Source organism: Castor canadensis, chromosome 5, assembly GCF_047511655.1.
Source record: "Castor canadensis chromosome 5, mCasCan1.hap1v2, whole genome shotgun sequence".
NCBI lineage: Eukaryota > Metazoa > Chordata > Mammalia > Rodentia > Castoridae > Castor > Castor canadensis.
In genome coordinates, this window is record NC_133390.1 from 85,978,607 (window position 1) to 86,003,787 (window position 25,181).

Consider the following 25,181-nt stretch of genomic DNA (forward strand, 5'->3'; position numbering starts at 1 on the left):
CTCTTTCTCCCTGCCCCCTACTTCTTCCTACTTGTTATACAAAAATCTCTGGTAAAACTTAAAAAAAAAAAAGTTCAAGTACAAACCTTTTATAATAAAAAAATGTTCAGAACATTAAAAAAAAAGTTAAAACATTAGGCTGCTATTATACCAATGTAAATCAAATAGCATTTTAAAAACAGGCGTCTGGGAGAAGTAACGATCAACAAAATTTGGTATCTGCCTCATGGAACATGAAATCTGGGGAAATCGGGGTAGAAGTAAAAGTTTCAAGAGCAAAAGAGTAGAAGCTTCTTTAGTTACCCCTTCCACATCAGCCCCTGCCTCCCCCCCGGCATTCCAGGAGCCATCCAGCCTTCCCCGCTCTCCTCCGAGGGGTGGAAGGTGCCCTGAGTTATCCCTGCAGCCTGTGCTGCCCCTTTTAAAGCAGACTCTTTCCATTCAGCACTGTGTTCCTCTGTTTGGCAGATGCTCCCTCTCACTGCAGGATGCACAGAGGTTAAAACACAGGCCTCAGTGTCAGGTTTGCATTCTAGACTCAGCCTGGTGATTCCTAGTTGCAGAGCCTGAGCAAGTTACTAAACACTTCAGAGCTCAGTTTCCTCTGCTCATTGTCTCAGGTTGTCTGTGTTCATGTTTACGGAGGGATGGGAATCCCCCCACCTGAAAGGGCTGGCGGGATTTGGATCAGCAGAACTGGCTTTGTAGCAGGGTGGAAAATGACAAGGAGGTGTGTAAGCCATTACAGTCATCATTAGTAAATTCCACATCTGACATTTCTTACACTGGTCCACAGTAAAAAACAGAGCCTTGGCTTAGAGTCACGCTGACGTGGGGTAGAAACTGTTATACCTTGGACAAGTTACTTTCTCTTGGACTTGATTTCCTCAGGTCTGCAGTGGGCAGTGCAGTACTTAACTTGCAGGGCAAAGGTGAATCAAAAGTAGCCATGTAAACTCCTCGTGCATTTCAGAGGATTCACCACTGGGTATCCTACTTCAACCTTTTATATGCTCTGTATGTTAAAAAAGCGCCTATCTATAACAAATAAGTTGATCATCTATTTTATTAATTTTTTTTCAGTGCCAAGAAACCCAGAGCCTCATGCTTGTACTCTACTATTGAGCTACACACCCCCAGCCCTGATCATCTGTTTTAATAAGCTACATAGTAAATGACAGTGGCATTTGATTTTTTAAATGTCAGCATGATGTTTTGATGGCACTTACATTTGTATGTCATACTGTTTGAATGTTGGACCTGGATTTGTTTTTCTTTTCTCCAGATGGTATATCACTTACGGCCATGAACTCATTTGGAAGAACAGGGAGCCTCTAGTGAAAATCTGGCATGAAATGAGGACTAATGGCCCCAAGAAAGGAGGTGGCTCTAAGTAAAGCTGGGCTGGCCGATACTGCGTAACTGATCTGTGCTGCCTGGGAACCCCGAGTGCACCAGCCCTGAAGGGCCACAGCTGTGCTCCTGCCTGGAAGACACGCCAGCTTCCCCAGCATTTTAAACGGTCCTCCAGTACATCTTCATAGAGAATTATGACAAAAGTGTGAAATAAAGGTTTATATCTAGTTTGTAAACAGAGGGTTTGTCTTCTGTCTTTCAGAGCACTGTTGCTGCTTTTTGGTTATTGCATGTGACATGGTTTGAGCTGGGAACCTGGCAAGGGGCCTCTCGACAGGCCCGATAGAAACTCAGAGGCATGCGGATTTTTGTCCCTGGCCCTCTGGCACCTCTGCTTTGCATTGACTGACCTACCCCTCTCCTTGGTTAGTTGAGATTGTCTTCTCTCTGGCATAGTGTGAAATCACAGCTGAGTGCTTTCTGAATGTTTCTGAGAAAGGTGGTGTTTTCTGGCAGTGAGTGGCACACACAAAAACTATTTTTAGGTTTTGCTTTCTAGGTTAAAATTATAGCTAAATTAAGAGGAGAGGGAAGTGACTTGGATACATGCAACTGGAATCTGAGCCCCAGTGCATCTTACATTTGAAACTACATTCTATTTGAAGCACCTTCCTTAACTAGCAGGCCGTGGTCATCACAGCCACACTGGAGCAGGATGCACGTGGCCTCAGGATGCAGAAATTACGTCAAGGAAATGCCATTTGAGATTTTTTTTTTTTTTTCTTTAAAGCACTTACAGGAGAGTTTTTAGTCTTTTGGTTGACCTCAAAATGTTATACTAAATCTTGTACCCTTGCACTGGGGAGAAATGGAGGCCCACACATTGGCCTTCTGTGAATTCACTCAGATTGGGCACCAGTGGGCAGTCTGAGAGGCAAGGCTTTGAAAAGCAGTGGAAGCTTTGCCCATTAGGCAGACTGAGAACCGAGTGGTAGCAGCGTCCACCTATTTAGAGCCCAGTGTTTGGCAGTTCTTTGTATCCTTTCCCCACCAACCTGGAATGGCCTGCTGTGAAGTACTGCTTCCTCCCGGCAGGCAGGATCCTCTTCTGAGCTAGAAGAGAATTGTCTTCACCCAGCTTTGTTTTGCCACTAATGAGACAGGAGGATGTGGGGGGACACTGCTTTGCTGTGACGTTTTTGTGTTAACAGCCCTGTAGCAGATGGGACAAGATGTTTCCCAGAGCCTTGCCCTTGTTAGGTAGGTGCTCTACCACTTGGGTGACGTCCCCAGCCCTCCCCTCCCTCCAGCCTGGACTGTGACCTTCCATGGTTAGGGTGGACTGTGACCCTCCATGGTTAGGGTGGACTGAGACCTTCTATGGTTAGGGTGGACTGTGATCCTCCATGGTTAGGATGGACTGTGACCTTCCATGGTTAGGATGCAGTTGAGTACCACCACGCCCGTTTTTGTTGGTGAGGATGGGCTTTTTTGCCCAGGCTGGCCTCCAACTTTGATCCTTTCCATCTCTACCTCTCAAGTAACTGAGATTATTACAGAAGTGAGCCAGCTTGCTGGGCCTGTTTCTATGTGTGTGTGTGAGGCAGGGCCTCACCATATAGCCCAAGCTAGCTCCAAACTAGATACTCCTGCCTCAGTGGTGGGATTGCAGGTGTGAGCCATCACTCCTGGCTTTTCAAATATTCCTTCCCAGTCTCAGAGCAGACACAGAAGACATCTTCACAACCTCTGGGAAACATCTTGTCTCATGCTACAGGGCACAAGGCTCTGAGTTCAAACCCTAGTACTGCCAAAGTTGGGGGAAAAGTACCTAGGAGCTCTTTGCCATCCATAAAGTCCCTTAGTGCTGGAGCCTTTGAACAGGGGAGAACCATGTTCCCTGCCAGTGGCCTTCTGAGATCAGAGCCTCATGCTGCCTGCCTACCTAAGGCCTAGCTGTGGGTCCTCTCTTAATTGCCCACTAGGGCATTGAGTGTCCCTGGCTTGTCTTCTCTGGTGACCCTATGATCACTGCCTCCAAGGTTATGTGCCACTTGGGCTGTGCTGCCTCTGAGGTGAAGGGTCCCCCAAAGGCAGCCATGGCCATTGTCTCGCCTCCCTCTGCAAATAGGGATCTCTGTTGTTCAGTTGGTGTTAGGCCCTCTGAGTTGCTTCATACCCGCTGAGCGCAGGAGTCAGTAAGTGTGTCTACCGCACTACATTGGTGGTTCCAGATGCTAGGACCCCACAGCGCACGAACCTCAAGTGTCACTCCTGGCTTAAGGAGTGACATCACCAATTGCTGAAGCAGAAACCTAGGAGCCATTTGTGATCACCCTGTCTTTCTTTTCTAGAACTCAGCACCTCCTCTCCATTCCCAGTGCCTGTGCCCTACCCAGTGTAGTGCCCCGTGTCTGCAGTCCCTGCATGGACTGTGGACACTGATCTTCCAGCTGGTCTGGAAAGTGCCCTTGTACTTCCGGAGTGCAGTTACCTAAAAAGCTTTTGAATTCTGTGTGGCCACCAAGGCCATCTAGGCCTGCTCTCTGTCACCTCTGGCTGAACCCTTATCCCCCACACCTGTGTTCCCACTTAACCCCCCTCCTTGGAGACAGGTGCGACAGCAACCTTCCCCCTCTCTGTGCCCACTTGGCTTTATAGTCACACTTCCCTGTCACCTGTGCAGTAAACCTGGGGGAACCTGTCATTAGTCCTAGCACATAGCAAGTGCTCTTTCATCTTGTTTGATGCATGAAGAAATAATGGGGCTGGGGAGTGTAGCTTAGTGGTAGAGTGCTTGCCTAGCACGCATGAGGCCCTAAATTCCATCCTCAGCACTGGAAAAAAAAAAAAAGCTACATTTCCTTTCTGAACTTTATCTGCAAGGGTAACTAATCCAGGGTCTGGCACACAGTTCCCAAAGGCAGCTTGTTCTGAGCCTACAGAGCAGGTGTGTGGGGTCGCCCTGAACACAGTGCCTTGGGTCCCTCCGCACACAAATCCTAGGGTTGTTGTTGGCAGTAAGAGGCTTTCAGAGCTCCAGCACTGCTGGTCATCTCTGAACCCCAGTTCCGTGCATGTGAGTTCACAGTACACATGGCTGCCTGGTGCGCCATGGCCTCCCCTGCTGGGCTGGCAGCTGTATGCCACTGTGCTACACTGTGACTTCCAGCAATGTTTTGGAAGCTGAATGACTGGCCAGGGCATACTGCAGTCCTCTGAGGTGCAGACTGGATCCTTTCCAAGTGCAGCTTTGAGAGGGAGCTCGGGGTAATTATGCGGCTTAACCAAGCACTGTCATTGGTAATTGGTTTACGATGCATATTGAGGACATGTCTGATACTCAGAAAGCTTTGACAGTACCCAGGGAGTTGTTTCTGATCCCCTGTTTCGCATTAAACTGACCTCAAGACTGGAGTTACCCACACTTAATTCTGCATTGAAACAATAGTGCATGCACAGAAGAGAAAGGAACTTTGTAGCACAGTGGCCAAAGTTTGGTGGCCCCTTCATCAAGCAAAAGCCTTTGCAGTCAAGGTTTGAAACGAGAGGTTTTTAGAACCCAGGGAAAGGTCAACTAGAAGTTCTTAACAAAAACTGGATTGCTTGGCATAGATTTAGACTAGCATAGTACAGGCGGATAGTTGGTGACTCACAGGCCGATTCAAACACGTGTTCTCAGGGAAGCATGGTCCCGGGGTTTTCCTGCAGTTACCCCCATGGCCTCCTCTCCCCTCCAGTCCCGCGGTGCTGCCTGGCCACAAATGCAGCAGCCACTCTGCGTCCACCGGACCCAACAGAGACCCTCCCAGTGGCGGGCAGAGGGTGATGGAGGAGGCACTGTCTCCATCTGGCCCTCCGCCCCTGCGAAGCCAGGTCAGATTTACAACGTTTGGGAACTTTGGATTCAATTAGGAAACATTCTTCAAGTTGGGCAGGCCGCCGGCGGTTTCAGGTGCCCCCTGGGTCCCCGCAGTCCCGGTGCCGGCGCCCGGCTCCAGCCGCGCGCACCCGGGCCAGGCCATCACCGAGTCGGTCCCCTCCCGGGGTGCCGAGCCCAGGCCGGGGGGCGGTGCTGCGGCGACGCGGGGCGGGCCGCGGGGGCGGGGACGCCGGGCGGGGGCGGTGCGGCCCGGAGCGCGGGGAGCGGAGCGGAGCGGCGGGCGGCGGGGCTGGCATGGCGTGGCCCTGCATCAGCCGCCTGTGCTGCCTGGCGCGGCGCTGGAACCAGCTGGACCGCTCCGATGTGGCGGTGCCGCTCACCCTGCACGGCTACTCGGACCTCGAGAGCGAGGAGCCGGGCCCGGGGGGCGCCGCGTCGCGCAGGGGCCCGGCAGCCGCTGGCACCCGGGACCCTGGCCGGGACGTGCCGCTCACTCAGTACCAGCGCGATTTCGGCGTGTGGACGGCGCCCGCGGGGCCGCGAGATGCGGCGCCGGGTGGTCGCAGGGCCAAGTCCTCCGCGACCCCCGCGCGGGGCGTCTACGTGCTGCCCATCGGCGACACGGACGCGGCTGCATCGGCGACCACGTCGTACAGGTATCCCTGGGTTGACACAGGGGGACGCTTCCAATTCTGGCTCCGTGGTGGGAGGAAACTGAGGCCCCAGGCCGGAGGAAGGGGGTGGGTGGGATCGAGGAGGCGCCTGGAGCGCGGATCCCACATGTCCTCGAGAGGTCAACGCCTCGGTCCCCCGACACCGCAGGCGCCACCTTCCTTCCCTGTTGCCCGCGCAGTCCCGGAGTACGCGCGCACCCCCGCGGGCAGGGAGCTCACTCCCTTCTTCCTCCCTCGCAGCCCGCATCTGGTCCGAAAGGGCTGCCAAGCACCGAGCTGGAAGCCGCTTCCCTTTCACTTCCCCGCGGTGGGCGTAGCCGCAGCAGGGGCGCAGCGCTGGGGGCGGGTCTGCAGGGCCTGCCACCTCCCTCCCGGGCCCTGCTCCTGGCCAACCCAGGCCGACATCCCACCCTCCCTCCCCCACTTACAGAAGTAACTCATACTGTAGAAAAATTCAAAGTGACCGAAATAACAAATACCCCAACACCTCCCCAGACTGCTGTCCGTTCTTAACGTGCACTCGTTCGTGTCCCGTGTTCCATCCCTACTGCCCATTGTGGGGGTCTGACCATGTTACGGGATGTTCTACGACATGAATTTTAATCCGTGTTTTTATCCTATGGTCATACATCTCTACATCCTAATATTATTTGCCCCTTATCATTGAGTATTTAGGTGATCTCTAATTTGAAGCTGTTAAAAAATCTTATTCTTTTGTTGCAGGTATTAAAATACTTCTAGGAATTTTCCTTTCGGGTTCCTTTAAGGTGAGGTGGGGGCTCAAGAGTTTAGGGCACATGGGAACATTGTACAGATGGGAGCAGCCTGTTGTCCCGATGTAGGGACAGGCTGTTTATGGCATTGCCACAGGATGGGGTGCTGTGAAGCCACACGTCCTGATAGCCAAAGACCTTAAAGGTACAGAGTCAAAGGCGGGGGTGGGGGGGGAGGGGTTGGGGGGTGAGGCTGTGGTTGCAGGGTGGCGGGGTGAACCTTGTTCTCACTGACAGGTGCTAGAATTCGAGTGGTACTGTCTGTTAGTCGTGGCTCTTAGGCCCTGGCTGGGGTCGTGGGCAGGACCGGGTCTTGGTGAGAGGTCGTGGGTGTGCAGGTTGTGAACCTTGCGATGGCTGAGGTTCCGGGTGGGGCCTGGAGAGGAAGTCCTTCCTAGTTACCATCCTAACTTGGCAGTGAGCCTCCTGGTGGGGTGGTGCTTGTGTCCTCGCTGGGGCTGTTCCAGCAAAGGCTGGGCTGCTCCAAGCTGTCCCTCACCACGTGGAGCCCACGGCAGCTTGGATGTCATGCTAGGCCCTCCCAGCTCCGCAATGGCACCGGTACTGGTTACCACTTTTTCCACTTTAGAGGTGCAGGCTCTGCGTGTCCTCTGGTTCACTCCCTGAAGCCCGGACATAGGGAGCACGTCATGGCTGTCCCCAGCTGAGGAACTGGCGCAAGGCTATGAAACCGAATGACAGAGGTTGTGGAACCTAAGTCTGTCTTGCTTCAGAGACAAAATTTGTAGCCCCTGCTGGTTTCCATCCCTTAAGGTGCCATCTCCTGGGAACCAGTTTCTTGAACTGAGTTCCGAAGCCAGCAGTGGACTTCCGGGTGTGTGACCTCTGTCTCTTAGACTCTCCTCCTCTGGAGAGCAGAATAGCAAGAATGTGACCGCCCAGGCCCCTATCCCCAGTTGGGGAAGACCCAGGATTACAACTGAACTTGGCTTCCCCCAGAGCCAGACCAACTGGCCTCTGGTACCCTCCACCTCCTTCTAGCTCTGGGACCTGGCTCAAGCAGCTCCACCCTGGCTTCCATCCTGCAAGATGCATGTCATTTAAGGAAACTCTTAAAAGTAATTCAGAAAAGGAAACAGATCCAAAGACATGAAAACAGATGTGCGGCCATTCCTAATTTAGGATCCTTGAGTAAGTGCCAGGGAACCCTAGGCCTCGACCTCTCTTCAGTGGACACTGCTTTGCCGGCTTCTGTTTTCCATGCGAGACTCGACCTGCCGTGTTTGTGTGGTGGGTACGGGAGGTCCAGCGAAGCCTTGGTCCTTCCACCTGACAGCTCCTCCCAGAGCCTTGTCCCCGCAGTTCTCTCTGGGCTGTTCGGCACTGCTGGCTGGGTCAGGCTGAGGCCCACAAATGCTGGCTGATGCCGAAACATGCTTGTTACACCGTAAGGGTGGCACAGTGGGTACGGCCAGGCTTGTATTTTACTCTTCCTGACCTGAGCCATAAGTCTGCCTGACTCCTCTCCTGGGAAGCCACTGGGTCCTGCTGATTCCACCTCTGATGTCCCCTCTGCCTGGGCTCTTTCTGTGGCAGCCCAGGTATTGTGCTAACCCATGGCACAGGGGACCCCTGAGAGTCAGTGGGGAACAGAAGGGCACACCCAGGGGAGGGCCTGCTTCCCCAGGAGAAACAGGCAGCAGATGGTGTGGGCAGCTGGTCTTTAGAACCTTGCAGCTTCAGGAGCAAAAGCTACCCGACAGGACCTGGCTCAGCTCTCTTCCTGGCACCCCAGGCTCCCAGAGTGCTGACCACAGACAGCCCATGCTCAGTGAGGACCCAGCTGTGCTGCTGCCAAGGAGAAAAGGCATCTTTGTTGACCTCATGGCCTGAAGCTGGGCCAGGGCAGCAGCTGGGCTGTGGGTAGGGTATGAGCATGGGCAGCCTAGCGCACAGGCAGGGCTGGCCCTGGCCAGATGGCCCCTTCTCCATAAAGCATTGCCTTGGCCAGGTGCTCCTGTGGTCACAGGGGACCTCAGCCTTCCTGAGCTCACCAGCTTGCAGGGTCATTGACAAGATTGGTTCCAAAGAATAAAGGAACTAAGTCTTTTTGCCGAGAGAAAGCTACTCCCAGGACATAGGGCAACCCTGTGCCAGCCTTCTCCCACAAGGCTTCCTCCCTGCAGTCTCAGGAGGCTCACAGATCTACTGACCATGACATGCCAAGCCAGACTGATGGGTTGTTTTTTTTCTGAGACAGTCACTAACAATTCATTCTCTTTTGCATGAATTAATGAGACAAATTATAAAAACCAACAGCCAGGTGCCCAGTGGCTCATGCCTGTAATCCTACATGCTCAGAAAGAAGAGATCAGGACTACAGTTTGAGGTCAGTCCAGGCATAGTTCGTGAGACCCTTCTATCTCAAAAAAACCTACTTCACTCACACACACACACACACACACACACACACACACACGAGATCAGGAGGACTACAGTTTGAGGTCAGTCCAGGCATAGTTCGTGAGACCCTTCTATCTCAAAAAAACCTACTTCACACACACACACACACACACACACACACACACACACACACACACACACACACACACACACACACACGAGATCAGGAGGACTACAGTTTGAGGTATAGTTCGTGAGGCCCTTCTATCTCAAAAAAACCTACTTCACACACACACACACACACACGAAAACCTAAACAGAAGCTGAACTGCCTTTCTTTCCAGTTGTAAGTAGGTGTGGAGGGCCTTGCTGTGCCGTCTAGGCTGGCACTTCCTCTGGATGTAAGTGGGCACTACTGAACTGACCTGGGCTGGAGGTGAATGAACTTCATTGGTTCTGGGCTCCTCTAAATGGCCTGGCTTCTAGAAAGCCTGGAGACTGTAAGTACAGAAAGCACTGGGACCTGTCCCCAAGGCCCAGCATACACCAGCAGCTGGCATCTTCTGGATGAATAGACCCAGATGTTGACTGAGCTGTGCTCTAAGTGTGCCTGTTGCTCACCCGCCATGGCTTTAGGGACTGGAGCTACCCAGGCTCCCCTTCTCTCGGGTGAGGGGCAGGGCAGCCTCAGAGCACAGCTCCTGAGCCGGGCCTGTCTGGGGCACCTGCTCTGCCAGGCTTGTCTGTGAAGCAGGGATGAAGGACCATCTGAGGTGAAGCAGGATCTCAGCAGCACACAGGGCCTGGCATTCCAAGGTCCTGATGGGCAAGGTTGTGATTGCATCTTCTGCTCCAGACAGGAATTCCAGGCTTGGACTGGGGTGAAGCCCTCAAGATCCACAAAGGCAAAACCAGCCCAAGTCATCACAACCCACACCTCTGGATGGGACGGCACCCCTGGGCCCAGCTTCCAGGTCAGTCTGAGGGAGTAGCTGTGTGGACTGGGGCCACAGAGACCTTTTCTCTTGGGCAGGGGTCAGGAGTCACATTTTGGTTACATAAGATGTCATTATGGTCAGGGACGGCAATACCCAGTCAACCCCAACACACAGAAATCCAGGGTCCTTGTCATTAGCCGGGCAAGTGTGGGCTTCTTGGGTGAGCAGGGTGTCCCCCCCTTATAAATCCCAACCTACCCAGCAGCCAGAGTGCCAGGGGCTACCCTGCCAAACATGTGAGCACTGGGCCGGGGGCATAGCTCAGTGGTAGAGTACTTGCTTTGCATGCGTGAGGCCCTGGGTAGCATCCCCAGTGCCACAGAAAACAAAAGTCAAACCCAAATTTTTTAGCATTTGCGTAAAGGGAACAGGTGGAAAGGGCGGGGACTGCTGGGCTTCCCAGCCCCACACACATTTGCCCAATTCCTGGAGGTGAGGAATTCTTTTCCAAGAGCAGGGGGTGGAGGGAGATGAGGAAAGGTCCACTGAAATGGCATTTTGTTTTTCAGGTCCCCGAGGTGAGAAGGAAGTTCACACCTAACCCCTCAGCCATCTTTCATGCTTCAGCTCCCCGGATTTTCAATGTGTAACTGCACTGGTGGGTGGGTGGAGGATTGAGGAGCAGGCTCAGGACCCACTGCTGCTTGGGGCCTAGGTCAGGGGCCTGGTGTGGAGCAGAGGTGCAGAGGGACACAGAACCACCAACTCCACGAGGACTCCACCTCTCCACCTCCATGTCGTCGTCCTCAAAAGTGTGAAGGCTTCCTAATTGCCATTCGGCCATCCTTCAGTGTTTACACCTGAGGAAGCCGAGGACCAATCCAGTAGTGGAATATGTATCAGGTCCTTGGTAGAACCAGTCATGTCTACTTTGGGTGGTTTTCCCAGGATGCATGATAATTTTATTAATTTTATAACCTATGGTAATCCCAGGTGATATCCTTGGATCTTCTTGCAATGGCCCATGTGTTTAAGTAGAAGAAATCTTAGGCTCCATCTGCATGTGACTCATGATGCAGAGCGATCCAGAAACTTCCAAGAGAAGGAGCAGCAGCCAGGCGCCAGTGACTCACGCCTGTAATCCTAGCTACCTTGGGAGGCTGAGATCATGAGGATCATGGTTTGAGGCCAGTACAGGCAAATAGTTCACAAGACCCTATCTCCAAAAATAACCACAGCAAAATGAACTGGAGGTGTGGCACAAGCAGTAGAGCACTTGATTTTCAACTGCAAAGCCCGAGTCCAAATCCCAGCCTCACAAAAGGCATAGCAACCACAGGGCTTGGATTTCAAAGGCGTACTTTCTTCACAGCCAGGACGATCTCCATTTTCTACAAAACGTTTCTCAGGATGAGTGAAGTAGTGAAGGGATGTCATTTACTCTGTGGTAGCTTCTAAAGGCTGGACCCTTTAAAGAGAGGACTAGAAAGGACCACCATGCACACCCCCTAGCACCAGGAGCATTTTTATCAGGTGGATTTTCCTCTTAACGACCTTAGAACATCACCTATTCCAGCCCTTTGCCTCATGCCTACCAGGACACTCTCAATGACTGCAGGCAAGCTCACTACCTGTGGTGGACACAGCTCATCTTGTCTGGAGAGCCTTCTCCCGTCACCACAAATCTCAGCCCCCCTGCAAACATACGAAGGAGCCTATGTCCAAGGGCCATGGGACAGTTTTTAGTAAGGAAACCTAAGGATTTCCCTGTGGCTCACCCAGTCCACAGGTGGCTCTAATGGGCTGAGCACTGAGGCCCCAGGTGGTGGCACTCAGGGTTTCAAAGCCACTGCAGACTGGGAGGAGGGCCATTTCCAGCCCAGGCCACCTGTGCAGCGTCCCCTCAGAGGTGCTAACTCTGGCAGGCACAGGCCTCTCTCAGAGCAGCAAAGGGTTGTAAAGTGAAAAGGCAGACTGTATGGGGCGACAGGGAGGGGGACCTATTCAGGCTCACTGTTAGCTGTTTCTGAGAGGCTACCTGCTGGGCATTCTATGTGGGAGGCGAGATTTACCACTCACATGACTGTACTAAAACTAAAAAACATACTGTTTCCATCTTAATTTATGTCTTTAAGTTATAAACACGAGTGCCCTCTCATTTTTTAAAAAATCCCGTCTCAAGATTAAATACTTTAATGTAGTGTGGCTACTGCAGGTATCCTTGGAGACTTGTTAGCCCTGAGCCCTTCCCGTTGAGGGCGGAGGGCAGATGACTGCAGTGCTGCAGGTGGTACTTTAGATTACTTCCAGCTCTCACTCGGAATCATGAGGGAGCTACCTATGCTGCTGGTCCTAGCTTAAACCCTGCTTTTCCCTCACTAGCTGTGGGCAAGGGTGCTTCTGCTTCTTCCCCTGGTGGCAAGGCTGCCACCACCCACACCTTGCTGTGCTCAAGCTGCTGAGTAAAGCCAACCAAGTGCAGGTTCTTTCCAGCCTAAGCACCCCTCCCACAGTGCCACCTGGTTTCCATCTGTGGCCACCAGCACGCCCTGTGCTCATAGCCCCTGTCTGCAGCCACTTTCCTCCCCAGACCCTGCCTGGGAAGCCCATGTGCTCATTGCCCGGGTACTGCCCAGAGACACATGGGTGTGCTGCACTTGGCCGGCAGAAAGCAGAGCAGCTTTCCTGCCCTGCAACACCTGTGGAGCCTCCCTGAGGACAGGTAAACTGTTGCCCAGAACCTCTGCAATCACCAGACAGCACTGCTCAGACAGCTGACCTCCAGAGCCTTGCCCCATCAGTTACTAGGAGACCTGGCTCCTGAATCCCCTCACCCCCCCCCACTCCAAGGTCTGAGGAAGGCTTCACCCCATGATCAGCAACCCAAGAAACAACTGAGACAAGTCTCACCTATGCTCCCAGCCCACACCCATCTTACACACAGCACACAATATGCAGACAGCAGGAAATGCACTGGAGACTAACAGGGGTTCGTATATCTGAGAGGGGATTGTGGGTAATTTTATACTTTATTACACTTGCTAAAGTTTCTATAAAACTTTAAGCATTTTTGTACTAATTCTGTAGAAGTTTTTAAAAATAAAAAGCAGCTGTTAAGCTAAGTCTAACCCAAAGAAAATACTATTAGTCATCCTAACATCAAAGTGACCACTGTAGGAACTGCCTCAATCGGCTGTGAAGTCCAGGTGGAAAGCTCCCGAGGTCCTTTCACAAGTCAAGGGGGCTTGAAGTCATTTAGATCAAAGTCCATCTCTCTGTGCTCCACAGGATAGAACTCCAGGACTTCAGGCCAAACAAAACAGCAACTTTTGAGAAAAGCTAGGCCCTTGCTGGATGGTGGCCCTACAGTCCAGCAGAGGCTTCTCGAGTTGACTGTTGTCCCTACTCATGCAGGGCTCCTTGATCAATTCCCCTTTGAGTATTCTTGTGACATGGATGCTCTGCAGCTCTGTCCACACCCTGGCTGAGACAACTACCATTCCATTCCAGAAGGTAAGCCTGAGTGTGCCCCTCTTCTGATTCCTCCAGGCTACTCAGCTTTCTTGATTGTGACCAATAGGAAGTCTGATCCCCAGAAAGCTACCTTCTTACAGCAATTACTGCCTTCAAAGAATTCAAGTTTTCTGAGCATTTCAGCTCGTTTCTGCATTGAATTTTTTTTAGCCATATGCTAGAAGATGGTCACAGCCTAAGGACTGTGTCACAGAAGTAACTTCTGGACCTCAGCAGAGGCCACTTTCAACTCATTAGATACACCAGTGTGTTTGTTATGCACTGTTTCCCTCTGCTTTGGTTTTGAGCAAACAGCATTCATTTCTGCAGTCTTCCTCCGCCCCGCACTGCCTGTCAGGAATAGTTAGGCCCATGGTCAACATGTACCAACTTTTATGTGACTGCAATCCTTCTCATTTTGTGTGGCTGCAAATTCTTTTTGGCAAGAAGTAGAGGAATTGATTCAAACTCACAAAAGCCTGTGCCTTGCCCGTTCCAGTGCCTCCCTCAACCTCAACGGAAGAAGCAGCCTAAGCACAGTGCTTCCCACTCAGAGGCCTCTCACCATGCTAAAGGTTACTGTGGACGCTCTGGTTACGCAATTATGTTACACATCACGACAGAAACACATCTGAAACATTAACTCACAAGACTGTTAAATCATTTAATATTTCCTTAGTGAAAAGATAAATCTCAAGTTTTCATACCTGTACTAAACGAACCTGTTCTCATTTGGATCTTCCACCCTGCTGGCCTCACTCAGTCCACCTGCTGAGTAAGTCTGTGCACCTATCAGTCTTTCATGGGGTAGATTATGTATAGAATACTTGAGCCTTATGTACTTACCCAGATTATTAAGCAGGTGTGCCCTAAGCCCTATTGAGTAGACTCTGCACTAGCAACTCTCAGATGTTGAATTAGGTAGGCAAATTTTCTTCAGTCACTCTGCATTAATTTCCTGACAAAAGCACTTCTGGTACCCATGCAAACCTCAATCAATCATGTTGCTTGGATAGTTTCTCTTATTCTGATTCAGCGACTTCAAGCTTTCTTCAAGCAGAATATGAATAGGCTCGTATGGGATTAAGTTCTCTCTTTTGCTCTCCTGACACCTATGTGAGGTCTGGACCCCTTGCTGGGCACTGCTAACTGTCTTCCTCCTGGCTGCTCCTCCCTCCCACTGAGGGGCATGCTGCTTGTGGACATGAGCTCTTCTCCTTTTGAGCACTGGCATCCCTGACTCAGGGCTCCAGCAGTCTCCAACTCTAAGGCACTCATAGGTGTTTCTTTTAAACACTTTCATCTTGGAAAAAACTCCTTGTCAGAGGAAAAAAAGGGCCCTAGGTCCACTGAGAGGACAAATAATGCTGGCCAAGAGTGTCCAGAGGCTGCTTCTCCTGGCCACTTGTGAAGGCAGCAGCAGAAGCTCCATGCTGTCTATATATACTAACATTCACAGTGTTCTGAGTTTGGTTCAAACCTTTTCCTGCCTTTTGCTGGGATCTGGTCACCCTGTGACACTGCTTTGACTCTATCTGCAAAGGTCATGCTCTTGGGCCCCATCTGCAGCCTCTCAGAGGTTTTTCACATGGCATTATCCCTTCCTGTAGCTGACAAACTTGGGAGTGGAGACCTTCCACACCAAGGCCAGGTGGGTGCAGAGAACCACTTACTTAGTGTGAAACCCAATCTCTCTTCAGGGAAACCCCAGCCCACCCAGTCTAGCCTGCCCTGCCCCGTAAGACCCCTCCTGGAGCATTTACGGAGGTGAAGAAATACAAGCTGTCAGATCACTTATTCACTCAGCTTCACTCCAGAATCAGGAATCAGTCTTCTGTCCTAGAAGGGTTTCACCTGGAACTAAACACTCTGCTGTTACTTACTTGAGCAGAGGCACTGGCTTGGTGGCCACAATATTCTGAGACACACAGAAAACAACCTCATTCCCCAGAAGTCACCACAGTTCCCAAGTTCAGACAGAGCTTCCAATCCTGCCTTTCCAGGAGCATCTTCACTGTGTTCACTGATCCACATTCAATATCCCCATGTGTTTGTTTGTGAGGAAGTCCAGAAAAGGAATGCTGCAGATGGCCTGGTGAATGTTACTCACGGTAATTTCTCTGGGAATCCTGGTCCAAAAATCAAGATGTTACCAGATGTAATTCTGTCAAACGTAGCTAACAGTAATTCAATCAGTAAATTTACCACGACCCTTGCAAGGGTCTTACACAAGGGAATGATGACAAGTGCCAAGCCATGGCTTAGGGCCACTCTGAGGCCTTTCCATTAATTCTCTCCCACTTTGATGAATGGTCTGGCCTACGTTCAACCACAGTCCTACTTGGTTCAAATCTCATTTCCTATTCACAGGATTAAGAAAGATTTCAAGCTGGCTAAATGATTAGGAAAAAAGACTTTTGAGGACTGAGAAGAGAGGGGAAGTAAAGTGGAGAGCTGGAGAGAATGCTATGCTTTGATTCAGTCTCAGCAGAACAAAGGCTGAATCAAAGCACCATGGAACTCTAGGACCTTATTTCCCATCTCTTTGAAAAATGGGAGACATGCCCAGATGAGCGTGAAGTTAAATAAATGTTCTCATCCAATACACCAATTTCTCTGTATCTCTGGAATTAGGACCCTGGAAGTGAACAGCAGCCATGGAAGGCATGAGATGTGGCTCACTCCTGGTTTCAAGCAGGACAATAAGCAGCATGACCAGAACTCTTCATCTCCTTCCTTTTTTTCCTCAAGACTTCTTATATTGTCTGATATATTAAATTACTGTACAGTTGATCTAATATTCCTGTTGTAGGTCTCCTCATGTCCTCAGGCACTTTTATAATTTGAGGAATTTATTATAGTCTTTAGTATAATGGAAAAAAAATACTCATTTTTCTTAGAAAAGCAGGATGTGACCTATTCTTTCAGGGACTAGGAAGAGTAAAATTCAGTATCCCAGTCAAAGACACAGTCAGCAAAGAGTGGTAGGAGCCTCATGGCTTTAGTGCCACTGAGACCTGGGTTTGAATCTAAGTTCTATCATCTACTTGTTGGGAAAGTCACAGAAGAGTACTTTCTAGAACCTAATTTCCCAATTTCTAAAAAGGTAGTAATAGATCTGCAGTGAAAAATTAATCTGGTAATATATCTATAAATTTTGGCCCCCGTGTCTTTGCCACTTAATAGGCGCTGTAACTAACTTTAATTGCAAAAGCTGCTATCTGTTCTACCCTATAACATAACAGAGTCCTCGGCATCATGAAGTAATGACCAGAGGGCAAAGACCACTGACAAAGCTGAGCCTTCACTCCAAGAGACTCTTGAAATTACAGAGCAGACCCTCTGTAATTTCTGTATGGCTCAGAAAGTCCCAAGCACTGACAACTCCATTTCCTACTGGACTGATTTAGTTGTGAGATGCCTTCACAGGAATTAGCTGCTAGGAAATAACTTGCAAGTCTCATGCTGCCGACCAGAAACAAAGTACCTGTTGTGAGATGCTGTCTGGTACCCAACAGCCAGCGCCTGTCTCAGGATGTCACTCACCAGCTGCTCTGTAGCCTACAATGGAAAATGCTGTTATTCTTAAAATGGCCACTTGCCTGCTGGTGAGAAGGGAAGCATCTGATCTCATCCCTCACCCAAACTTTTGAAATAACTGCAACTAAGGATCAAAAAGTCCTCAAAAAACGCAAAAACTAAAGGTCTAAATAACAGACCAAGAATGGTAAGAGGCCATGATTCTGACAGCCGAAGTGGTTTTCATTAATGAGGTATTGTTTTTAAGGAAAACAGAGGTGAGGGTTGCTACTGCGGTATCCCTGTTGTTGGAAGGGATGCACTAGGGGAAGGAAATGCTGAGAAGGGACTTAGGCTGGACATGGAAGCTGTGGCTTTTCCAACTCTTTGCTCAGAGATAGGAAAGCTTTGCTGCTTCTCTGTTGCTGTGACTTATAGAGAAAACCCAAGACTATGTCTTTGCCATCTCCTCATATGAGAGCATTGACTCTCACCCAGGATACTTCTTAGAGCACCTGAAATGGCACTAAAAATATCATTACAGCTGGGGGAAGGAAGGGGGGCGGACGAGGGCAAGGTTAATGGTATAGCCCTTGCCTAGGATGCACAAGGTCCTGGGTTCCATTCCCAACACAGGGAAAAAAGAAAAATCTTTAAGATGACGTTAAACAAAAAAACAAACAAAAAAACTCTGAAACGTGCTTTAGTATCAAGAGAAAACATGACTTAGTTCACTGAAAAATCAGAAAATCTAAAGCCCAGATGAGAAATTAAAAACCTATCATCTCTCTTCTCTGTCTGTCCTTGTCCCCTACTCAAAACAGCCTGAGATCCAACCATTCTGCCTGGCTGGCCCTTTAGTGCTGCAAGCCATGGCCACTGCTTAGTCTTCTGCTGCCAGCAGGCACTCACCTTTAAGATCATGTCCTCTACCACTGATGCATACACGTTCCTGTGCAGTGCCACAGGCTGCAGTGTGATCCCAATCTGGAAAAGCAAAAGAGAGTCATTTGTTCCCATTTCTGTGTTAAAACCAGACTCTCAATAAACAAGCAGACTTCTCCAACCCAAAGAGATGCCTGGTGGGAAGAAGGGCTCTACAAATATTCCGAATAAAACTTAATCCTGTTTCTACTCCCAAATCTTTATCAAGGGGTGATATGGTTTTGATATGCTGTGAATTCTGAATAGTGGGATCAATACTTTGGAAGGCCAGGAACCAAGATTCAAGGGCCCTGTTTGTAAAAGGTGAAGAAGATGGACCTGGAAACGGAGTTTCATTCCACCCTGCGAATGAGAGGGAACATTGTCTTTCACATAGCAGCTGGCAGATGCTAAAGCGCTGCTCAGTGTCATCAGAGGTGGAAAAATAGCTCTTTCCTGTGTAACCAGGGTAGTGTGCACATCCACACCAGGCAGGCACTGGGAGACAGAAATGTCAGAGGAAGATTACCCACTGAAGTATATCTGAAAATAGTGCACTTTGCCTCATGAAGAAGAGGTGATTCTCTTGAGGCAGATGAGAAAATGGACAGAAAATAATAAACTGTCTGCATTTAGTCGTTCTTGGTTTAAGTTCATGTCCAACAAAAAACCTTTTCACATCTTACCAAAGGACTGTGACATGGGAAAGTGGGAGCACAACTGCGTTACATGCAGAAATACACCAGGCAGTTACATCACTCGGGTAGGCTCAGTTTATGAGGCTGAACATCTGGCCATCTCACACCTGATCTGTCATCTGTCAACACCACATGGCTCCCTACCTTCTGTGTGATGTCACTGACAAATTCAGAACCTGGAGTTGGTGGCAGGTAGAATTTTGTTTCTTCTTGTTTCTCTTCCTGCTCCTTTTTGATGCTTATCTTTAATGGCTCTGAGAGGCTGAGGATGTCCACCTCCTCCTCATTCTCTGGTTCTCTTTTCTGAAACTGCTGCAGGTCCTCCAGTTTCCGGCAGAGGTTGTCAGCGGAGGAGAATGATGATGGGCACTCTAAATGAGAGGTAATCAGTTTTATGACAGCTGTGGTGACAACAGGAAAGGGCTTTCAATCTCTGTAAGACCAACAATCTGAAGAAGGAGACAGTCTCCAGGGAGCTGATCTCCTTTCTAGTTCTAAAGTTCTATGGATCTATCATGATGAGAACTAGTGCTTCACCAAGCAGAAAAGCATCAAGACAACCTCATGCATTATATGCTATGTAGGTGCCACCTAAGACCAGACAGACAGCACGTAATTGACCCTCTACCAAAACCGGGTCATTGCCCTGCCCCGACTAGTAATGACTATTTCTTCATTTGTACAATTTGGCAAATTGGGGTTAGAGGTGTGGCTCAAGTGGTAGAGTGCCTGCCTAGCAAGCATAAGGCCTTGAGTTCAAGCCCTAATAAAGCGAAAAAACAAAACAAAAACAAAAAAGAAGGAAAATAACATCTGGAAAACTTAGAAATGGACAGCGAAGAACGTAAAAATGACCTATCCTCAATGCTCTGAGAGAAACACTGCTGGCATTTTAGTGTGTGCTGTGCACCAGCCTTTAATAAGATTCATTCAAAGGGCATCAGGACAGCACAAGCCACTTCAGTGCACTTCTGCCATTTTATGGACGAAGAAGTCAGAGCCAGACTACAAGATGGGCTCACAGTACCCAGACCGTGACAAGGCATCCAGCTCCTGACTTTTTGTTTTACTAACTGTCTAACAAATCAACCAGGCATGTTAACAGAAAGCTTCCCATGTGCAAAATACTGTGCTTTATACAGAGCACTGGTAAATGATGAGGTTATCAGCCTTCTGCCTGCCAAGAAATTTAGAAGTCAGACAAACCCTTAGGGTACTGAATTAAGTGCCTCAGGAGAGCAGACAAAATGAAGATCTCCTGCAAAGGACTCTCAGGAAGCTTCCTGGAGGAAATGGGACTTCTGCTAAGTTTTTTTTTTTTTTTGGCTGTACTGGGTTTTGAACTCAGGACCTACACCTTAAGCCACTCCACCAGTCCTTTTTTGCAATGTTTTTTTTTTTTTTGAGAAAGGGTCTCTCAAACTATTTGCCCAGGCTGGCTCTGAACAGTGAACCTCCTGATCTCTGCCTCCTGAGTAGCTATGATTACAGGTGTGAGCCACCAGGGCCCAGCTATGTGCTAACTCTTAAAACAATCCCACCTCTGTGCTCCAACTTGCCTCAGACTGGAAGATGGGAGTTCTGTCTTCTACATAAATAAGGCTGAACCCTTCTTTATCTATCTATCTATCTATCTATCACTAGGGTTTGAACTCAAGGCCTGTGCTTGCTAGGCAGGTTTTACCACTTAAGCCAAGCATCTAGCCCTTTTGTTTTAGTTATTTCTCAGATGTTTTTTGCACAGTCCAGCCTGGCCTGGACTGTGATCCACCTGCTTCCCTCTCCCAAGTACCAGCACACAATGCCAAACCCAACTTACTGATTGACAGGGGTATTTTGCTAATTTTTCGCTCAAGCTGGTCTCAAACTGTGATCCTCTCAATCTCCACTTCCTGGGTAGCTGAGATTACAGCCACAAGCTACTGCACCCTGACCCTTATTCTTTATGGTGAAACTCAAAAGCTTCTTTCCAAATACCTTTTATGTCCTACTACCCACTCTGCCATTATATAGCAGTTGTCTGTTCTTTATCATTTTACCAGTTATTCACTTGTGCCTCTAATACTGGGTAGCATACTTCCTACCCAGATTTGGAGATAAAGTAACAGGTAAGGTACAGGCCCTATTTTCATGGAAATAGAGCAGACTTGACTATTGGGGGTTCCTAAGGTTGCAGAGGAATGAGAAGCCATCTCTATCTGGAGGAATGGAGTGGATTAGGAGTCTTCAAAGAAGAAATAATGCCAAGAAGGGGACTCCAGAATGAACAGCATGTGCCTGCTAGATGACATGAACAGTCCCAGCTGGGGCACAACACTAGACACGCACAAAAGTTCTGAAAGGATTGTATAATTACAGAGAGGAAGTAGAGGTTTTCTTTGGGGGTGGTTCTGGGATTTTGAAATCAGGACTTTGCACTTGCTAGGCAGGCACTCTACTGCTTCAGCAATGACCTTTCTTGCTTTAGATATTTTTCGAATAGGGTTTCACACTTATGGCTAAGCAGCTTGGACTACAATCCTCCTAGTTATGCTTCTTGTGTAGCTGGGAAGACAGATGTGTGCCACCATACCCAGCTTTTTATTGGCTGAGGAGGGGTCTTGCTAACTTTTGCCCAGGCTGGCCTCAAATCATAACCCTCTTTTTTGAGTAGCTAGAATTGTAGGTGTGAGCCACCGTGCTTGGCCAAACAAAGGCTCTTGTTCTCTGTGGCAGTCCCTCAGCTAAGGTAAGAGCAGTGAAGCCAGCTGGTAGAGAGCTGGGGTATGTGTGGGGGTAGGTGCACTCAATACCAAGTGCCTGCCAGGCCACCAGGGATGCTTGGGCAGCCTGCTGGAGGCCTACCTGGCTCGCTGTCAATCTGGGTCAGCACATCCTCAATGGAGTCCCCATCATTCCGCAGGCTCTCAGGATCTGGTGGGGTGTAGCCATGGCAGCGACACCAGTGAGCAATGTGCTTGGTTTTAAGGGGGGTCAGGTGGTGGAATCTTGGGTTCTTCTCCAGTATTTCTTGTAAGACTTTTCGCATTGTCATTGCTCTTTGCCACTTAAAAAATTTGGACCATTAATTAAATCCTTCAACTTAAAAGTCATGTATTGAAACAAATCATCCAATTATAAACCATCACTCTAATTTAACTTGTTAGAATCATTTTTGCCTAAGGAAAAAAACTCAGATTTATTACCCTCCAGCTTAAAAAAAAAAAAAGTAAAGGAACTTCTATTAGCTCAGCTTCTAATGCTTATAAGATACTCCTAAGCTTTTCACCTGGTCTCAACCTATGATCTCCTACTTCTCCTTCCTTCCCAAAGCAACCATGCCAGTCTTCCACTGCTTTCTAAAAACCTTAAACAAGCTGCTTCCTCTTCTTATAACCCCACTGTGTCTGGCAAAGTAGCTACTATACTGAAGTACCCAATAAAAACTTGAATTCATTTTATTATTTTGAAATTCAAACTCTTAGAAAATGTGAGATGTTGCTACCAAAAAAAAAAAAAAAGCAGACCTTTCAAAAACTAGCTAAGATCTTTGAAGAATGAAGTTTTTAACTGAGGAAAATGTTCTAACACCAAATGTTTTAATAATATATCCTGTAAATTTTATCACTGTTCCAGGACAGGAAGAATAAAGAGCTGTTTCAGCTCTCTGTGGTGGCCTGTGCATCCAGGCAGACATGTCTTACCTCAGCAGCTCTCCTCTTTCCAATGTTCCAGCCATAATACTGCTCCACAGACTTTGCAGAAAAACAGCTGGCATCTTCACCTAGAAAGCATAGACCCCACCCCCGCAAAATTCTAAATAAACCTGTTATGGTTCAGGCAAATCTCATTTACATGAGAAACTAGCATGTCCCAGAGTCTGCAGACCTCTGCATCACATACATGCTCCTTACTGGATAAATTCCTTAAAAGAAAAGGCATCTCAATCCTGTGTTCTCAAAACAATACTCTTCTTGGGAAATTGGCCTCTTTGGTGGAGAAAGGAAATTTACTATTATGAAGTTGTTAAAATAATAAATGCAACAGCACTCCATTTATCATCAAGTCACTAAGTGGCTTTTGAGATGTCATAATGCCTCTCTGGGCTTCAGTTTTCTTATGTGAATAACGGGAAAGATGGTCTTTGAACTGCCTTCCAGCTCTAATCTTTTGTATTTGTGTTTAAATTTGCAAGAGAGAGAATGAACAGGAGTATGAGAATTTCCCACTAGGCAGGAAAACTGCCATTGAAAGTTTATTTTGGGCTGCCTCAGAACCACCTCAAACTCCTCTGAACTTCAACTGAGAAAAAGATGATTTCTTACAGTTAGAAAAAATAAGGAGTGTGGGCTGAACCTACTCTACCATTTCATATCCCCATAGTGTGAAGGACAGGATGATCTGTCACACTTCTAACTCCATGTGATCTGGCCCACAAGCAAACACACCCACAAGGGTCTCCCTCAGGAAAGGCTGTCCATTCTGTCAGGACAACTGAGGCTAAGATGTGTATCATTCAATTTTGCTAAGAGCAGACTTTGCTTTTGAACCTCTTAAAATTCTCTATTTCCATACTGCAAATATTAACGAACACAGAACTAGATTTGCATCCTGTTTTGCTGACAGCTATGTGGTCTTGAATGAGTTACCTAAACTTGCTTAACCTCAGTTTTCATCTATGAACTGGAAATGACATACCTATCACATCAGAACTGTGATTAACAAGACAGAAAATCTAATAAGCTGGTACAGTGTCTGGCCCATTGTAGGCAAATTTAACTTCTGTCCTTATTAATAAATACTAAAAATTAATGTTTTAGTTAAATATATACAACTTGTGGTTTACATACAAAAATAAATATTAAAAAAATCCTTCTACACATCAAACCAAAAACTTTTTTTTGTGTGGTATTAGAGTTTGAACTCAGGGCCTTGCACTTGCTAGGCATATGCTCTACTACTTGAGCCACTCTGCCAGTCCAGTAAAAACTTTTAAAGATCACCAGGTGCCAGTGGCTCACATCTGTAATCCTAGCAACTTGGGAGGCTGAGATCAGGAGGACTGTGGTTTGAAGCCAACATGGGCAAATAGTCTGTGAGACCTCCATCTCCAAAATAACCAGAGCAAAATGGACTGGAGGTGTGGCTGAAGTGGTAGAGCACCTGCTTTGAGTTTAAACCCCAGTCCCACCACCAACAAAAAACTTTTAAAGATTGACTAGACGACCAAGATACTATATATTATGACTTCAAAGACCCATGAAAATGAGTACATACTCATTTCAGCAGCACATCAGTATTAATTTACAATACCAAGTGATTTAAGTTGATAAAATACTCCCAAGTAGTTCACAACTTTAAAAATATGCATCCCTATGTTTAGTATAACTGTCTTACTTTTTGCAGTGATTAATGGAATCTTCTTGACTACAGCTGTTAAGAGCTGCTGCATACTCTCCAAATGGTCTATCCTGAGAAGGATGAAAGAAGACAACAAATTAAATACATGTAGCTATTTCTAACTATATACACACATACATTTCTATATGCAGTTCCCCTTTCTGAGGGTTTTATAATTAAAAAAACATTATATGGGCATGTCTTTCCTTCTAATAGCCTTACTTAAAAACAAAGTGTCACGAATAGGTTTTGGTAAATTACACAAATCTCATCACACCCATTTTATCTGTATTTTTAAATTAAATAGCAACATCTTTTTGCAAGGTGCTTGCAACTAGATCAGAAAAATTCTATTATACAAATGTCTGTCTTAGGGTTATTACAGTTGATGTTTCCATCTGTCATGCTAAAGAAGCAAAGTTTCTACTGTGCCTGCCCAGAAGTCCAAAAACACTTCAAAGTGTGTTGTCAGGGGTAGATTCTTGATTTGGAAACTAAAAACCTTAGGAAGGACTTTTAGAAAAGGCAAAGAGTGCTCCCAGCTCATGAAGAGGATGCTGTGTAAGAACAGGTGGTATACAGATGCTGAGTCATCAAATGTGAACGAACACTTGATTGTATCTTGAGAAATCTCATCCCCAAAAGATTCAGCAGAAAAAAGTACACGTTGGCAAACTCTGGAGTCTTCTGTAACTCCACCTGAGGCTTCTGAAGCTATAAACCAAGTGACATCCTTAAGTCAATCACTGAATAAAAAAAAGACTTGGGAGAGGGAGGGGTCCTGGGAGCTAAGTTCAAGTGGTTGAGTGACTGCCTAGCAAGTGTGAGGCCCTGAGTTCAAATCCCGGGACAGCCAAAAAAAAAAAAAAAAAAAAAAAGAATGAATGAATGAGACTCTTCAGCTCTGCAGGAACAAACAGTTCTCCCCAAGAGGCTCACTACCACATAGAATTCCACACACACTCAGCTGTCATAAGCATGAATTTGAAAAAGTATCATAAAAATAACCAAAGCAGAACCCTTTAGAAAGGGACTAGAATGATTACTTAATGACATAGTTTCCCAGCTCAGAGCTTTCTTCTGTTTTCACCGCTGTCTGACCCTCCTGTGACAGGCAGCTTGGCCCAGGAGTTTCTGGTTCAGTCTTCACTACAAGGGAA

The 25,181-nt window shown here is 47.9% G+C and overlaps 3 protein-coding genes across 10 annotated transcripts in view; 2 read left to right on the forward strand and 1 right to left on the reverse strand.

Moving 5' to 3' along the window:
• Positions 1-1,592, forward strand: part of Parl (presenilin associated rhomboid like) — a 37,823-nt gene extending 36,231 nt beyond the window's left edge. For both annotated transcript variants that reach the window (XM_020175832.2, XM_074073644.1), the window contains one exon: positions 1,286-1,592. In XM_020175832.2, the coding sequence (XP_020031421.1) occupies positions 1,286-1,397 (112 nt within the window). In that variant the 3' untranslated portion in view covers positions 1,398-1,592. The remainder of the gene's footprint in view (positions 1-1,285) is intronic.
• Positions 1,593-5,509: 3,917 nt separating this feature from the next.
• Map6d1 (MAP6 domain containing 1) lies at positions 5,510-14,801 on the forward strand. 2 transcript variants are annotated; one of them, XR_012448010.1, is made up of 4 exons: positions 5,510-5,895; positions 6,154-6,680; positions 9,907-10,024; positions 10,558-10,573. XR_012448010.1 is itself a non-coding variant. In XM_020175841.2 (3 exons), the coding sequence occupies exons 1-3, from the start codon at positions 5,534-5,536 to the stop codon at positions 10,636-10,638; spliced, it is 561 nt and encodes a 186-aa protein (XP_020031430.1). In that variant the 5' UTR covers positions 5,510-5,533; the 3' UTR covers positions 10,639-14,801. The 2 variants fall into 2 exon arrangements, 1 of the variants encoding a protein (XP_020031430.1); XM_020175841.2 differs by lacking the exon at positions 6,154-6,680 and having other exon boundaries at positions 10,558-14,801.
• Positions 14,141-25,181, reverse strand: part of Yeats2 (YEATS domain containing 2) — an 87,788-nt gene continuing 76,747 nt past the window's right edge. For all 6 annotated transcript variants that reach the window (XM_020175816.2, XM_074073649.1, XM_074073645.1 and 3 more), the window contains 8 exons: positions 25,068-25,170; positions 24,019-24,092; positions 22,326-22,405; positions 21,487-21,688; positions 18,787-19,013; positions 17,933-18,007; positions 16,989-17,062; positions 14,141-15,630 (listed from right to left, as the gene is read on the reverse strand). In XM_020175816.2, coding sequence (XP_020031405.2) covers positions 15,522-15,630; positions 16,989-17,062; positions 17,933-18,007; positions 18,787-19,013; positions 21,487-21,688; positions 22,326-22,405; positions 24,019-24,092; positions 25,068-25,170 — 944 coding nt within the window. In that variant the 3' untranslated portion in view covers positions 14,141-15,521. The remainder of the gene's footprint in view (positions 15,631-16,988; positions 17,063-17,932; positions 18,008-18,786; positions 19,014-21,486; positions 21,689-22,325; positions 22,406-24,018; positions 24,093-25,067; positions 25,171-25,181) is intronic.

What these genes read in the sequence shown, in the direction of transcription:
- Map6d1 (XM_020175841.2), top strand. Translation starts at nt 5,534, where the DNA reads ATGGCGTGGCCCTGCATCAGCCGCCTGTGCTGCCTGGCGCGGCGCTGG. An exon ending in TCGGCGACCACGTCGTACAG is followed by an intron (nt 5,896 to 9,906) that starts GTATCCCTGGGT and finishes CTTCTGCTCCAG; the next exon opens with ACAGGAATTCCAGGCTTGGA. An exon ending in CCCCTGGGCCCAGCTTCCAG is followed by an intron (nt 10,025 to 10,557) that starts GTCAGTCTGAGG and finishes TTTGTTTTTCAG; the next exon opens with GTCCCCGAGGTGAGAAGGAA.